This window comes from Lolium perenne, chromosome 1 (genome assembly GCF_019359855.2).
Source record: "Lolium perenne isolate Kyuss_39 chromosome 1, Kyuss_2.0, whole genome shotgun sequence".
NCBI lineage: Eukaryota > Viridiplantae > Streptophyta > Magnoliopsida > Poales > Poaceae > Lolium > Lolium perenne.
In genome coordinates this window covers 248,727,164-248,743,483 of record NC_067244.2, presented here as the reverse complement: position 1 = coordinate 248,743,483, position 16,320 = coordinate 248,727,164, and the positions used below count along the sequence as shown (strand labels likewise).

The 16,320-nt window shown below is 43.6% G+C and overlaps 1 protein-coding gene across 1 annotated transcript; it reads left to right on the top strand.

Moving 5' to 3' along the window:
• Positions 1-1,194: 1,194 nt before the first annotated feature.
• Positions 1,195-14,113, top strand: LOC127327558 (homeobox-DDT domain protein RLT2). The gene is made up of 18 exons (XM_051354336.2): positions 1,195-1,904; positions 2,035-2,535; positions 2,769-2,845; positions 3,516-4,016; positions 4,097-4,189; positions 4,264-4,428; positions 4,519-4,741; positions 5,569-5,669; positions 7,710-7,796; positions 8,072-8,224; positions 8,323-8,475; positions 8,738-8,947; positions 9,034-9,708; positions 9,781-10,329; positions 11,206-11,829; positions 11,926-12,030; positions 12,413-12,676; positions 12,852-14,113. Exons 1-18 carry the CDS (start codon positions 1,715-1,717, stop codon positions 13,734-13,736), a joined length of 5,556 nt encoding a protein of 1,851 aa, XP_051210296.1. The 5' UTR covers positions 1,195-1,714; the 3' UTR covers positions 13,737-14,113.
• Positions 14,114-16,320: the final 2,207 nt, after the last annotated feature.

The window sequence follows — 16,320 nt, the reverse complement described above, 5'->3', positions numbered from 1 at the left end:
AGATGTCTAGTCTACCATTAAACCAATCTTCAAATAACTCCAATTAGTTATCTTTTATGATTTCCCAAAAGGTTTGGAAAAACAAGAAAGACAATCCATCAGGGCCTGGGGCTCCTTCAACATAAGAGCCAAATACAACCTCTTTGACTTCGTTTTCAGAAAAGTTCTTCTCTAGATCTATATTTTCTTGAGTGGTTACCTTTTCCTAATGGGAAAAGAAATCTTCCCTTAGTCTAATATTTGACATATCTTCTTTCTTGAAGAGATCTTTGTAATAATCTGTTGCAACTTTGAGCATATCCTTTTGCTCAGTTAGAGGTCCATCAGGAACCTCTAACAAATTAATCCTTTTTCTTTCTTCTTTGATTGGCAACATCATGAAAATAAGCAGTATTCCTATCTTCTTCTAGAATTTGTCTATCTCTAGACCTCTACCTAGCTTTTGTTTCTTCTATTATCTAATAGGAATTTAGCTCCCTGAGGATGTCATCTAATTTCTTCCTACCCTCCTCATCCAGAGGCTGAGATTTTGACATAATGTCTAGAGAATCATACTCCTCCATGAATTCTTTTTTACGTTTCCGAATATCTTCCTCTAAATTTGCATTCTATCGTCTAGCTAACTTCCTAAAATACTTAGAGAAGCTGCTTATATTATAGCAGTGAAATTAAAATTTGCAGAAAGGTCCAAAACGAAAGGAAAATACAACCATGATTTTCACTTTTACACAAAGGACCCCAAACCAAAACCAAAAAAGCAATCAAGTCCTTGGCTCCCTTCTTCACCTTAGCTTGACGAGTAACTCGACATCAACGCCGCTAACACCAACACTGGGGACGAGACCACTTTGGCGAGGGCGTGACGATGACCACCATGATGGAGTCATGGAAAGGCCTCCTCCTTGGCTCGCCGGTCTGGAGGTTGAAGACGCCGCGGTTCCCACGGGACCGCAACACGAAGTGGCCGCCTTGGCCGAGAATAACATCGGCGCCAGATCGCCGCCGTTGATGTACCCCGCAGGATGCAGCTGAACATCCCTCCAGCGCAAATCGAGAAGAAGGCTGCATCATGTATTTCTATTTCTACATTTTCCTTGTGTTTTCTAAAAGAAATACTATAACACAAACCACCGCAGATCTCTCCCCTCGGCCACAGAAGATCCGGGCCCAGTTCTACATCGCCAGGAACAATCTATGAACACGCAGGCAGGCACGCGCGCGCGGGCGGAAGCAAGCGAAGCACATCCCCATCCAATCTCCTCCTGCCGAGAAAGAAAGAAATTTCCACCAAACACGCACGCACAGCCGCGAATCCGCGCCTCATTATTCTCACACATTAACAACAGCAGCTATAGAGCAGCAAGTAATAAAGGTCGGACGCATCGAAAAGGGTTTTTATTTAGCTATGGAACAAGAGCACCCAGCAGCGATCCAAATCCATCCAGTCAAGCGCCCTCCCCTCTTGCCTGTTGCTACTCTTCTGCCCCAATCCTCGCCTCCTCGTCTTCGTCTTCGTCTTCGTCCCCACTTTCCGCTTCCGCAACCGCCACGCAGCCGCAGCCGCTCCGCTCCTCCCGCGGGATCGTGCCGCGGATCGAGCCGCGCGTCGTCGGGCGGGTCCGGATTTCCGTCTTCGGCGACCGCGGGATTTGACGAGGAGTATTAGGTTTCTGGCGAATCTAGGTTTTCCGTAGATCGGCGGATCGAAACCGACATGGATTCCTCCGGCGACGGAGGGGACGAGGGAGCCGGGCCGGCGGCGGGGAGCCCTGCCCCGGCGTCGTCGGCGCCGCCCGCGGCGGGGGCTGCCACCGGTGGGGCCTCTGGATCCAGCGGGAAGTTGCCGGCGAAGCGCGTGATGAAGACGCCCTACCAGTTGGACGTCCTCGAGAGGACGTACGCAGGTTCGTTCGCCCACGCTTTCTCAGCCTTCTCAAGTGTTTTGTGTTTCGTTCATGTTCGTTTATAGAGAAATTCAAATCCAGATATACATGTGAGGTTTCCGATGATTTAGTTCTGTTTGTGATGGTGCAGAGGACCCGTACCCGAACGAGACGATGCGGGTGGAGCTGTCCGTGAGGCTGGGGCTGACGGACAGGCAGCTGCAGATGTGGTTCTGCCACCGGCGGCTTAAGGACCGGAAGCTGCCGGGGAAGAGGCAGCAGCAGCAGGAGGAGGAAGAGGTTGCCGTGCCGGTCATGGCGCCCCCGCCCGTGCTGCAGCAGGCGCTGCCGCACGGCGAGCTGACGCTGGGTTCTGCTAGTTCGTACGGTCAACAGCTGCTGCCCTCCTCCCGGAGAGGACCTGGCCGCTCGTCTGCTGTGCCAAGGATTTCCGCCCCGGAGGTTGGGAGGAGGTACTATGAGCCACAGCAACTTATGCTGTCTCCTGTGGCACCGGTGCAGATCACGCGAGCCGCACAGCAGGTGGTCGATACTGTGGAGCATCTCATAGGGGAGCCGCTGAGGGAGGATGGGCCAATGCTTGGTCTGACCTTCGACCCACCTCCTCCTGGTGCATTTGGAGCGCCTATTGGTATGACCGTTATGCCTTCCATTTTGTATTTTAATGAACGCCCTAATGTTTGCATGCTAAATGACATACCCCAGCAAATTGCGGCGGATCTGAACTTGAATACAATTTTTTTTCCCTGAAGTGATAGATATTGCATCGTTTTGTGGTGTATCCATGTTGGTGCCAATTGTTTGTGTGACACTCTCAATATTCTGACTTGATTTTTTCTGTTCATTTTCCATGTTTTGGAGCAGTTCAAGAGCAGCCGAAGCAGACTTTTCGATCACGTGAGACCAACATGTTTTCTGGGCATGATCCCAAGCTCATGAAGGTATGTTTCGTTACATTTGCAGACACATGTTTAGTTTTACTAGTCACAGAGCTGTATGCATCCCTGTTACTGAATAGATGATTCAGGCCCAGCGTTGCATTCATGAAAAGATGAATTGAGGTGAAGGTTTTATTCATTTATCCCAGTTTGCCTGTAAAGTGCGAACTCAAATTCATGCAGCCACAGCTCAATACTTGCAAATCCTTTTTGAGATATTACTTCCATATTTGCACGATGCATCATAGTTAAGCAGATATTGGAACAAAACAGAGTTTCGTAGAACATGGTTAGATCATCACCACTAATCTGGAAAGCTGGCTGCATGAATTAGTTTTAAACAAATAAGAGAGATAACAGTTAACGTTTATACTACTGATGTTATATCACAGGTCTTGTATGAAATGTTTATTTGTTATTTTTTTGCTCCTGGTAATGCGTAAATGTGGTTACTAGTGGTGTAAATGTGGTCATTTAACTCAGGCAGAGGACATGGTCTTTTGCAGTAACTGTACACTGATAATCTCAAACTCTGTTAAATGGAAGAATTTGTGTGTATTCCTTGTATATATATTTGTTGCATTAAGGGAGTAGGAACACAAAGAAACACTGTATCACTTCCTCTGTTTATGGGCCAAATGACAAATTATTTTTTCTGTTTCCCCCCTTGCAGGCATCAACGTTCTTACCTAACATAGACCCTTCTGTTCCAAGTATAGTTACTGGGAAGCGGAAGTACATGGCTGCAAATTCTTCTCAACTTGGCTCACGAGCAGTACATGAATACCAGTTTCTTCCGGAGCAGCCAAGTGAAATATATGAGAGGACAAGCCAGTCACGCTTCTATGATGTTTCACCGGAAGCTTCAAATTCAAGGATATCTTCTCTGTCTGCAGGATCACGCTTACTCCATGGTTCAGAGCAAGTACCGAGCTATGCCTATCATGGTCAAATTTCTGGTTCTAGCCATTTAAATCAACATGGAAAACCATTCATTTCCCAGTCCGGATCCACAGATTATGAGATGGCTTCATCTAATATTAATGTTAGTTCTGCTCCAATCGAAGGCCAGTTTGGCATTCCTCAAGTTGCTGGATTTGAAAACCCCCCTGCATCCTCTGAAGGAGTGGATTATCACGATGAAGATGCATATCGACTGGATAGAAAGCGGAAAGTATGAGTTTTACTTTATGGTACTCCTTTTTTTCTGTACGCATGAGTTGATATATTGAAAGTTTCTCATATTTTCTTCAGTATACCGAGGAATCAAAGATTGCGAAGGAAGTTGAGACTCATGAAAAACGAATTAGAAAGGAACTCGAGAAACAAGATGTATTGAAGAGAAAGGTATGCCTTGTTCATGTTATAGAAGATCAATTATGTCTCATGGTAAGACACTTAACATTTTAATATATTTGCAGAGAGAAGAACAAATGCGGAAGGAGGTGGAGAGACTTGACCGTGAAAGAAAGAAAGAAGAGGAGAAGTTTATGCGTGAAAAGCAGAGAGAAGAAGAGAGACTCCAAAAGGAAAAATGCCGTGAAAACAAGCGCATGGAGAAGTTTTTGGTGAAAGAATCCATGAGAGTTAGTTCACTAGCTTGTCAACTATAAATGTTTCAGGCATAGAGTTTAGACCACTAGTACTGTTCAGTTTATAATTTGTTCTCTGCACAGGCTGAAAAACTACGACAAAAAGAGGAGCTTCGAAAGGAGAAAGAAGCTGCAAGACAAAAGGTTGCTAATGAAAAGGCTACAGCACGCAGAATTGCACGGGAGTACATGGAACTGATGGAAGATGAGCGCCTAGAACTGATGGAACTGGTTTCACGAAGCAAAGGGTTGCCCTCGATGCTTTCTCTTGATAGTGACACATTGCAGCAACTTGATTCATTTAGAGGTGCACCCTACATTCCTGGATCTAAGTTTATAGACAGTAGTCTGCCTTTGGTTCCTTTGTTTTCTTTCCAGAAAAAGAGAAAAAAAACATATGTAGATTGCATACTAAACATTCTCTTTCTTAACTAGGCACCTAAAATTATCTATTTTATGACGAAAGACAAATTCTATGCCAACAGAATAATTAACTTCAATTTATTCCTGTTGTTAGTACATTTGCAGCTTGAAGTTCTGATGCTTCTTGGCTCATCCAATATACTAATAAGAATGGAAAACTAATTTGAATATCTTAGGTGCTTTAATTTAATATATTTTAATACATTTAGGTCTTACCTGATGTTCCCTTTTTTTAATTAGTGCTTAATATTTAAGGAACAAATCATTATATACCCTTACCAAATAAAAGTTTGGCTAACTAGCTAGCTATTTTCAGTGTCAGGGTGAAAAAACATACTCCATCTAGTTTCATAATAGCTCTTGCTTTGGACAATGGCATGGTCTTCAAATCCTAGAAAATTGTATGCTTTGCACATACGATTTTCAAGCGTCTGATCTAAATATGTTCAGATACTGGTAGTCGAAGTTTTGAAAGATTGACCTTGTCTATGTCCAAACGACAGCCTTTAGGGAACCAGGGGGAGTATGTCAAATTATGTCATCACTACTTAGCATTTACTGCTTAGCTGGTGCTAAATTATATAAATACTTTCTTTAGTTGAGCTAAATAACAAAAAAAGGCTAGCTTATCTTTTTGCTAGTTTGGCTCTGTTTAAGTTTGAAGCGTAGCAGCATAATGCAACATCTAAATTGTGTTCTATTCTTGTACAGGAATGCTGACACAGTTTCCTACTGAAGCTGTGATATTGAAGGTGCCATTTTCAGTAAAACCGTGGACAAGTTCTGAGAGTAACATTGGAAACCTTTTGATGGTACCTCCTGATGTGATTCTTCAACATCTTTTATCTTTTCTCTGAATCCTCTCACCGCCCCATTTACCCACAAACCCAAACCCAAAGAATAGTAAATGAAAGATTCAAAATTGTACTTAAAATGAGTTTTGCTGTCCTGTGTAGAACAAGGACACATATGTTAAGTGCAAGTGTACAGAGAGAATAACTTTTTTGACACTACCTAGAAATATGATTCTCTATTTGACCCTGGAGAAGTTTTTTTCCCTATTTGACACTTGGTCAAAATTTCTTGCCTAATATGACATTGCTGTCCATCCTGTTGCATGCTGCCGTCAGTTTTTTTCGTGGACCAAACTACCTCCCTCCGTTATTCCGTATGTAACGTTGAAAAAAGAGAAGAGAATCCCTGTCTAGAGAAACAACTCCCGTCCTTGGCCCCGGCCCAATAAGGAGGAGCCCTAGCAGCATGTGAGCACATGAAGCCGACGAGCTATGGCAGTGAGGTCTATGAGCTATGGGCTGACAGGTTATAGTAGCAGACCGGCGGTGACTGTGGATGCCGTCCAAGGTGGGGCTAGGAGGATGGCCGAGGCACGAGTGCGGCCAAGGCAGGGCTGCGGAGCTCGGGCCATGGTCTGTCTGATCCCCCGTCACATCGACAGGTCGAAAGGATATGCTCCTCTCTGCACCGATGTAGACACGCTAAAACTCAGATTGCATCACAGAATTCTTTTCTCCAGGACAAATCGGCCGAGCAACTAATTGCATAATCATGCGCTCCCGCTGAATCCGGTGCTCCCTTTCCTGGTGCTCTCTTTGTTTCCTCCGCCGATTTTCCCCAGCTAGCGCCACAGTTGGTAGAGAAACTGAGTCCCAGTGAGAGATGGGGAAATTTTGGCCCGTGCTTCACTCTCTCTACATGCGGGCCCCATATCTCTGCTCTATTAATTTGAATTATGTGTATTATAAAAATGAAAGCTACATCTTCCGTGGAACCCACCTATATTACTGGCCAATGAAAACACAACATTTTTTGCATTAACATCCAAGGACTAAGTCTTTGGACAAATGTTTGGATCTCATTTGGTCAATCAAAATCCAAGGATTGGCCAGATCTACGGAGTCGACCTGGAGGCAGTGAGTCATAGACTAGCCGTGATTAGTCACGACTAGTTGTCATGAGTACTGGGTCGAGACTCGATTTGGTTTCACGGGAGAAAACTGGGTAGCTTGATCTAGGTTTCCAAACTGGGCTGGCCAATATTTTTAAAATTATGACAGGTGGGGTCATTTTTGTGGTCGCTCGACTTATAAAAACGTGGTTGAAGAGGGAAGTTCCCTCCTTTAACTATACGTTGTTAGAAAGAAATGAGGCACCCTGTGCAGGCTGCGGTTCGAACGCGGGTGGGTGAGCTCACGGTTTTGTGCTCTAACCAACCGGCCACTGCTTGGTTCTCTGGTTGCTTGACTCGTGAGGGACTAGTTGAGATTAGTCGTGACTAGTTGACTGGGTTGCTTGTTTCGGCCCACCAGTCGAGTCGACACTTCGAGCTGACTAGTCGTGACTTGTCGCACGACTCACAATCCTTGCATTTAACCATGGTCAAATATGCCAAGTATTGTTCCTTTTGTCTTATATACAAAATTTTGGTCACATAATGCAGCAGGGGCAAAACCGCTTTTTAATGTTCCTTTTTAAAACCGATATTGCTCAAAATGAACTAGAGTGTTGTATTAGGAAAGTCAAGTAGGGAAGAAAAACTTTCCCGGGGCTAAACAGGGAAGCACAAATTTAGGTAGTCTGAAATGAGGAATTTTCTCACGTGTATAAGGAATATCAGCTTATATCATTTTTATTCCCTCGAGAAAGGTTTCATATTCTGCTACTAGTACATAGGCTTCTTTGGCGATTATATACTTCTGCATCTGCACGTGTTCCCTACATTTGTGTACAGATTGTGTAAAAAATATGAAGTATCACATTAAGGGCCTCTTGTTTTCCAAGAAAATATTTTAGTGTAATCATTTTAAACTGAAGTTGCATTTTATGATATTCAGGTGTGGAAGTTTTTCTTTACCTTTGCGGATGTTCTCGAGCTTCCATCATTCACACTTGACGAGTTTGTCCAATCTCTTCATGATTATGTAAGTTATCTGCCCGATCTATGATGTTAAACCAGACACTTTGTACTGTTACTCTGCTGGTTATATGTGTTATTTATTGGAAATAATTGAATAATACCATAGATGTTTCCATCTGTTTGTTCCTTCAATGCTGTCATTAGCTGTTCACAGTCTGAGAACCACCAATCTGTACTTTAGGTCGTGTGTATTGTATAGTAGTCCCTGCTTCATGAAACATAACTGCAGTATACTGTAGCATAGCTGAGTGTAACTGTTTGCTGGTATTCATTTGGCAGGATTCAAGGTTGTTGGGGGAATTACATGTTGGTTTGCTAAAATGCATCATAAAAGATATTGAGGATGTTGCCCGAACTTCTTCAGTTGTTTCAGGGGTGAATCAGAGCAGTTCAGTTAATCCTGGAGGTGGACATCCACAAATTGTTGAAGGGGTGCGTGCATATCTCTTCCTTTTTTGAAACAAAGATTTGTTCTGTTTGAAACCAGTTTTATTTACAATGATTTAACATACCTGATTTCTTATTGTTAGGCATATGCTTGGGGGTTCAACATACTCATCTGGCAGCGACACTTGACTTGTCTTACGTGGCCTGAAATATTGCGCCAATTTGGTTTATCTGCTGGTTTTGGGCCTCAGTTGAAGAAAAGGAATGCTGAAGCTGCATACCATGACGATAATGAGGTATTGACTTTCGAAAGTTTCCATTATATATATAGCTTGAAAGTTATATGAGCACAATGTAAGAAAAAGTCCGCCCCCTTGAAATATGGGGGTGAGTCTGTTCCACCCTGTGAACTGCAAAACCGTCTGAGTAAACCCACTGTACTTACAAAAACTGTCTACTTAACCTCCTAAGTTGTTTTAGTTAATTTGGCGGAAGTAGCCAGGCCTTAGATCATATGCTTCAAAATCCTGACCAAATTAATGTGAATTTTGTTGACAGGGCCATAACAGTGAGGATGTTATTTCCACTCTGCGAAATGGTTCAGCAGCTGTGAAGTCTGCTGCTTTGATGAAAGAAAGAGGCTACACTAATCGTCGCAAGTCTAGGCACCGTCTGACACCTGGAACGGTAAAATTCGCTGCTTTCCATGTACTATCACTTGAAGGGAGTGAAGGTCTCTCGATACTGGAAGTTGCTGAAAAAATTCAGGTACATCCACATCCCAGTTTTTCTTCCAAACTGACCCTGGCCTGCCATTGTTTTCTTATGTGACCTTGATTTAATTATTACTTCAGAATTCTGGACTGAGAGATCTTACAACAAGCAAGACACCCGAGGCATCCATATCTGCTGCATTGTCAAGGGATACCAAGCTTTTTGAAAGAACTGCACCCTGCACATATTGTGTTAAAACTCCTTATAGAAAAGACCCAGCTGATTCTGAGTCTGTGTTCTCAGCAGCACGGGAAAAAATAAGGGTGTTTCAGAATGCAATTTTGGAGTGTGAAGAAGTAGAGAAGGATGTGGATGATGCTGAAAGGGGGGATGATGATTCGGAATGTGATGAGGCCGATGATGATCCTGATGGCGATGAAGTGAATATAGAGGAAAAAGATGTCAATGCTTCATTAGTTAGGTCGAAAGATGATGGCATACCAACTGCGGCTGGTGACATAAATGATGAAGTAAAGAGTGTGGTTAACACATCAATGCCACCAAGCCCTCACAGTAAATCTCCAAGTGATTCATTGCTTGCGCTAGACAAGTCCACTGCAGTGAGTACTTCAAGCGATCCACCTATTGGGGTTTCACAAGACACAGAGATTGACGAAAGTAACCAAGGGGAATCCTGGGTTCAGGGGCTATCTGAAGGCGACTACTCTGATCTTAGTGTCGAGGAACGCCTCAATGCATTGGTTGCATTGATTGGTGTTGCCACTGAAGGAAATTCCATGCGCGCAGTCCTGGAGGTATTTATTTTGCCTAATGTATCTATCTTGTTATTTTCCCATTGAACAGCATCTGAACAAGTGACTTTGCAGGAACGTCTTGAGGCAGCAAATGCTTTGAAGAAACAAATGTGGGCAGAGTCACAACTCGATAAAAGGCGTTCAAGGGAAGAATTTGCTGGCAGAATGCAACATTACTCTTGCACCAGTTTGAAGGCTGATGCTGATCAAGAAAATAATATTGGTGAATGTACTCTTAATCCGGTACATAACCTCATCAAAGAGAATGGTGGAGAGGCCAGCTCAGTAAACAATGATTCGCTCGTAGACCAGCAAAGTCAGCTTAATGCTGGTAATATGGTTCATGAGGGAAATGGTGTAAGCAGGGAATCCAATACCAACCCAGAGAGCTTGTCTGTTCAGCAATATGCTTCATCTGAGAAAACACGATCTCAGTTGAAATTATTCATAGGTCACAAGGCAGAACAGCTTTATGTCTACAGATCATTACCCCTAGGACAAGATCGGAGACGGAATCGGTATTGGCAGTTTTCTACTTCTCTATCACCCAATGACCCTGGGTCTGGAAGGATATTTTTTGAATCTGTAGATGGATACTGGAGGCTCATCGACTCGGCTGAGGTGGTTATTTTCTTCTTAACTCTTTAGTGCAATTCTATTGCCTAATCTGTCAACAGAAGCTCACCTATAATGCAATTTGGCTTGTGGATTTTGTCCTTTTAGTGTGTTAATCCATCACTTAATGACTTAATGCAATTTAGCTTATGGGGGAGCATGTTATGAACAGTGGTGAGAGAATTGTTACCTCAAAGTTAGATGGATTGTGTATATATCATTGGAGGGTGGGGCTGTGGGAGAGCACAATTGATAAGAGCAAATTGAAATAGTCACTGTTGTCTTTCGGAAAGTGTAGTTGTGGTTGGATGACATGAACCATCTATACTCAATCGAATGGCACATACTAATTTTCGTTCTACCATACTAATACTCCCCTTCTCAAGATTGGTGTGCATGTTTGGCCATTGTTGCGCTGGTGTATTACTCTGTTGTAGTTTTGTTGGTACCGGCTAGAAATTGAGTGTCCTGTGACTGGCTTGAAACGATAATTTCTAACTATTTTGATGGTTAATTACTTGCTGACTTCTTAGTGTTTGGACTGGTGCTGGACCATATGCTGCCAAGTCTCTGACCTGCTAAAAGCATCTGATCTATTGAAAAAGTTGTTGTTTATTTGAGTAATTAGCATTGCATATTTCTTCATCGTATATCAAGTGGATATTAAATCTTTATTATTACCTGATTAAGTACCTTGTCATTGTAAAGAGACTGTTGTCTTCTGTTATTATTATATATTTTCAGAGAACCAACTGCATTATCTTTTTTGCAAGGTATCTGCAGATTTTTTTTTAGCACAGGTATCTGCAGATTCTTTTTTAACGCAGGTATCTGCAGAATTAGACTCATTGCTTTAACATGATGCTTTATCGTAAAATGCAGGCATTTGATGCTTTAGTAGCCTCCCTTGATACTCGTGGCATCCGGGAGTCACATCTGCATTCAATGTTGCAAAGCATTGAGGCAACTTTTAAGGATGCTATAGAGAGGAAAAAGTGTGCTACTATAGAACAGCCAGCTGGAAGGATTTTGAGAAATGGAAGTAGTGAACTCATAAGCCCAAATCATAGTAATGAATTTGGAAGTCCATGCAGCACCCTTTCAGGTGTGGTGTCTGATCCTGCGATGGCATGCTCGGGTTCTTTCAAGATAGAGCTTGGGCGTAATGATCTGGAGAAGGTTGCTATTTCAAAAAGGGCATGCATGTTTCTGAAGTGGATGTGGAGGGAGTGCAACAATCATCAATCTATGCGTGCCATGAAATATGGAAAGAAACGGTGCTCCGAGTTGATACATTGTTGTGATTATTGTTACCAGATTTATTTAACTGAAGAAAAGCATTGTTCTTCTTGCCACAAGACGCTCAAATCCATTCACAATTTCTCTGAACACACATCACAGTGTGAGGAAAAACGGAGAACAGATGCTAATTGGAAGATACAAATTTCAGATGATTCTGTTCCCATAAGACTGAGATTGCTGAAGCTTCTTTTAGCTACCTTTGAGGTCGGTAACATGTTTTTGGTCATTGGCCTTCTGTTCTTTTTTTACTTATTGCTAGTAGTTCTGTCGTTTATGTCGTTAGCTTTTTTGATGTCTCAGGCCTCAGTTCCAGCAGAAGCTCTACAACTATTTTGGACGGATGGATATCGAAAATCATGGGGTGTAAAGTTGCTTTCTACATCATCTATCGAGGAAGTCTTCCAGGTTCTCCATCCGTTCCCCTTCTATATACTCAATGCACCAAGTAGTTTCTTTTGTTTGGTAGACATTGGTTGCCTTGAGTTTTACTGTATTAGCAATACTACCAATCTAAGGCTAGACATGAGGCAGCCTTTGGGTCCTCTCCTGGTATTTGCTCGTCAACAAAGAACATGCTTGGAAATTATTTCACTCATGTGGTGATTTAGTTCTATTTATGTAGGGTATAGTTTAGAAGATGAAAGTCAACCAATATCGATACTGCCTTAATAGGAAACTACTTTCCATCACGAGTATTCTAGCAGTTATTACTTTGCCATGTTTTGATAGCACCTTCATACATGTGTATTTGCCTACCTGAGAATTTTTCGGTGTCATGTTTTTGCAGATGCTAACTGTGCTGGAAGGTGCACTAAGAAGGGATTACTTGTCATCTAATTTCGAGACAACAGCTGAGTTGCTTAAATCAAATATTCCAGATTTTGCTGATCAGAATTTTATTGCACGTTCTGAATCTGTGGATGTACTTCCATGGGTACCCGATACTGCTGCTGCTGTAACATTACGGTTGTTGGACCTTGATTCTGCCCTCTCATACACGCTTGAACAAAAGGCAGGATTAAATAAAGAGCGTGAAGCTGGGGATTTTATTGTGAGTCTCCTATCTTATGATTATTGCATCAATCTTTTCCGGTAGTTGTATGCTTTGCTGGTAATAGGTGTCTGTCATCTTTGCTGCCTTATATTATGCAAAGTATTACTACTTCATGGTGATTTATCTGGATATTAATGGTTCTTTTTTCATGATACCTTGTTTCTATATGCAGAAGTTTCCATCAAGATATACCGCTGTTAAGAACAAACAAGAAGTGGAACTGGTTGGAGCTACTGGTTTTGATCACCATGATGGAGCACGGCTGACTTCCAGCAATGGCCGTGGACGAGGAGGTCGAGGGCGTGGCAGGGGAGGAGGCCGAGGGCGTGGCAGGGGAGGTAGATCCCTCAGTCGTGGTGGCAAACTCCCAAGAGATTCTAGCAACTCTCCCAAGGTTGAGTTCAGGGATGACAACGACAAAGCCCCATATAAGCAAGTTGGTCGAGGGAGAGGGCGTGGGCGTGGCCGTGGTCGTGGACGTGGACGGGGACGAGGACCTCGTACTGTTAGGCCTAGGCAGCCAGCTGAGCTTGGAGCCCGATCAGTTCCAAAGGCAAACTTATTGGGGTCCTTTGGCATGCTAAGTACTTCAAAGCCTACCACCGTGCATTCTCCACAGAGCTCCGGTGCAGAAGAGTGGGGCTTGGAGAGACGGGCAAATGCGGAGGTTGATGAGAACAATTCTGTATCTCAATCTGATGAATCGGAAGGGAATGAAGAATATGATCAGCCCATGCATGAGGACTCTGACGAGCAGCTTCCAGATTATTCAAGGGACAATTCTGCATCCAGTCCCCTTCAGATGATGGATGACGAGTCTGAAGATAATGGTGAAGACGATGAAGATAATGGTGAAGACGACGAAGAGGGTGAGGACGGGGTTGACTATGATGCGGAACACCCTGTTGACGAAGGTAATGATGACACTGAGATGAGTGGGGATGAGGAACTGGACGATGACGACGAGGATGATGATGATGGTGGTGGTCAGGGTGGAGTCGGCAACATAAATGACGATGAAGATGGCTCATCCTATTCTTCTGAGTATAGTGAATAAGAGGTGCCTAACAAGTACCGAGTCCCGGGCTCCAGGCTGTGTGTAATGATGTACTGGTCTACAGTTTTGCCTTCGGTCTAAGGCAAATTCTGAGCGAAGGAACTATTTAAGAGGCATCAAGTGATGAGATAGGTTACATTAGACTGTTGGCGCGCAAATTTGCTTGCTCCCATGAACTCTGTACATCCGTATGTTAGCTGTTTACAGCTTAGATGTTCCCGTGTATATAAAAGTTGATCGCCCGCAGGATATGAGCATGTTTCGTTTCTTGTAGATGCGCTCCTTGTCATTCTTCGGAAGGAACGTGAGAAGTTAGAAATGTTCTGATTGCATATCAATTTATACAGTGACATAGTTTACTTTTGAAAGTTTTACAACAGCTGGTCAACTTGGGCTTACCATAGGTTTTCGAATTTAAGAGGGAAGTAGTTAGGCTCTGTCTGTTTGCTTCTACTTGTGCTTTTAGGGTCTAAAAGCACAAGCCTAAATAAACACCTAGTAGTTGAAAAGGGCTGCCAAAAAAGTGCTGAGAAAATGAACTGCGGATCGGCGCGAGCGTGGAAGCAGCCTAGGGCCTCTTCCTGAGTTGCCGTGGACTAAACTAGGCTCAACACTTCAGCGTATTTACAAACTTCGTGCCACTTCCTTATAAACCGACCAGCCCACTATATTCGGCCGAATCAAACCGCCCTCGAGGCCTCTGACTCCCATTTTCCCAGCGCAACATCCTTCTCCCCGTCCCGAGCTAGGGTTTACGCTGCCGACACGCATTCTCCGCCGCCAGCGCCCGAGCTCGCCCCCTCTCCCGAATGCCACGAAGGCTCACCTTCTTCTCCAAGACAATACCACGAAGGACAAATGCCTTTCCTTTATGGTTAGCTTTTCCTCCACTCAAGAGATGGCAGGCTCCACAACCACTTCACAAGCTCCACGAAGTAGAAGCCCGAGCCTCTTCACAACCTTCCACGAAGAGGTCACCGGAGCACCAACCACCAAGCCATAGGAGGTCACCCATCCAAGAGTAACAAGTTCAAAGTCTCTCACTCGAACTAATCGTATTGGAGAGCTCAACACTTATGCAAAAATGCAAAGCAAGAACACCAAAAGTGGTCAAATCCTTCACACTCCAATTCCACCAAAGCAACAAATACTATGGAGAAACTAGAGAGGAAGAACAATGGTGGAAACCAACAAATGACTCCCAAGATCTAGATCCCAAGGGCTCCCCTCACTTAGAAGAGGAATTGATTGGTGGAGGTTGTAGATCAAGATCTCGTCTTTCAAATCACTCAAGAATATGCAAGAATCGTGGGAGGAAAGGGAGATGAAGCAAACTCAAGAGGTTCAAGAATGATGGTAAAAAACATGCCAAAGAACCCTAAGAACAATGGGGAAGAAGGCCCCTTTTATACCCCTTCAAGAAAAATGGCCGTTTGAGCTAAAATCGAGCCACCCGGCGCTGAGCCCGGCAGGACCGACCAGGGTGCCGACCTACCTGACATAGGGCCCGGCATGCCGGCCCAGGTGACGAGTTACCCGGTAGCAACACTCGGCATGTCGGCCCAGGTGCCAAGTTACCCTGTAGCAGCACCCGGCATGCCGACCCAGGTGCCGGGTAGCCCGGCAGCAGAACCCGGCCTGCCGACCCAAACACCGAAAATGCGAAGACTTTTCCATCAAGACTCCGATTGAGATGAAACAAATTTTCTTGGAAAGATAACGAAAAATATTTTTACATGATTTTAGAGAGGAAGCCTAACAACGTCAAGAAATAATAAAGACACCCAAACTCGAAAACGCAATAGAAGATGCATACAGATTCCGTTTTTGATGAACTTGGGCTTGTTGAAAAGCTAGGAACAAGCTCAAGAACCTCACATAGAGAAACACCAAGAAGCGAAAAGAATATAGGGATGTAAAGAGTGCAAAGTATTGAGCTCCCTAAGATGATGCGATCAAGTTACTCAACCGAAAACCCCTCTTGATAGTGCGGCTATCTATCCTATAACCCGGTCTCCCAACAATCACCTTGAGACTGGTAAGAGGAAAATCTACCAAGACCATACCTTTGTCTTGCGCATCCAGCTTGATTTTTATGATGACACTTCAAGATCCACTCAAGTCAGAATACCTCACTTGATCATTGTTGCTTCGTGAAGATTAACAATTGCTCCCCCATACACATTATGGGATAGCTCCACTAAGACACATCTTCACATGTCCATTATCACCAAATGGGCAACACGCTTGAAGCATGATATTTTCGATATGCTTATCTTGAACTTGCCCTTCTCAACCCTGATGACATCCAAACTTGATGCCATCCTCTCACGGGCTATATGAGATCATACTCTTGATGCATACCCACGACAAGATACCTACCCATATAAACAACACAAATGCACATATATAGTGGGTTAGTTCATGAATCGTAATTGATATGGCTTACCGCCCACATGATCACATGATCCAAAATGGTACAATCTTTATGCTTAATGTGTTGATCAATTTGAATTCAATCTTTACTCTTAGTCTTGGTCAACCTCGTATCTCTTCGTGCTCTATCATAATATCTTGATCACTC

What these genes read in the sequence shown, in the direction of transcription:
- LOC127327558 (XM_051354336.2), top strand. Translation starts at nt 1,715, where the DNA reads ATGGATTCCTCCGGCGACGGAGGGGACGAGGGAGCCGGGCCGGCGGCG. An exon ending in ATCCACAAATTGTTGAAGGG is followed by an intron (nt 8,225 to 8,322) that starts GTGCGTGCATAT and finishes TCTTATTGTTAG; the next exon opens with GCATATGCTTGGGGGTTCAA. An exon ending in GGCTCATCGACTCGGCTGAG is followed by an intron (nt 10,330 to 11,205) that starts GTGGTTATTTTC and finishes CGTAAAATGCAG; the next exon opens with GCATTTGATGCTTTAGTAGC.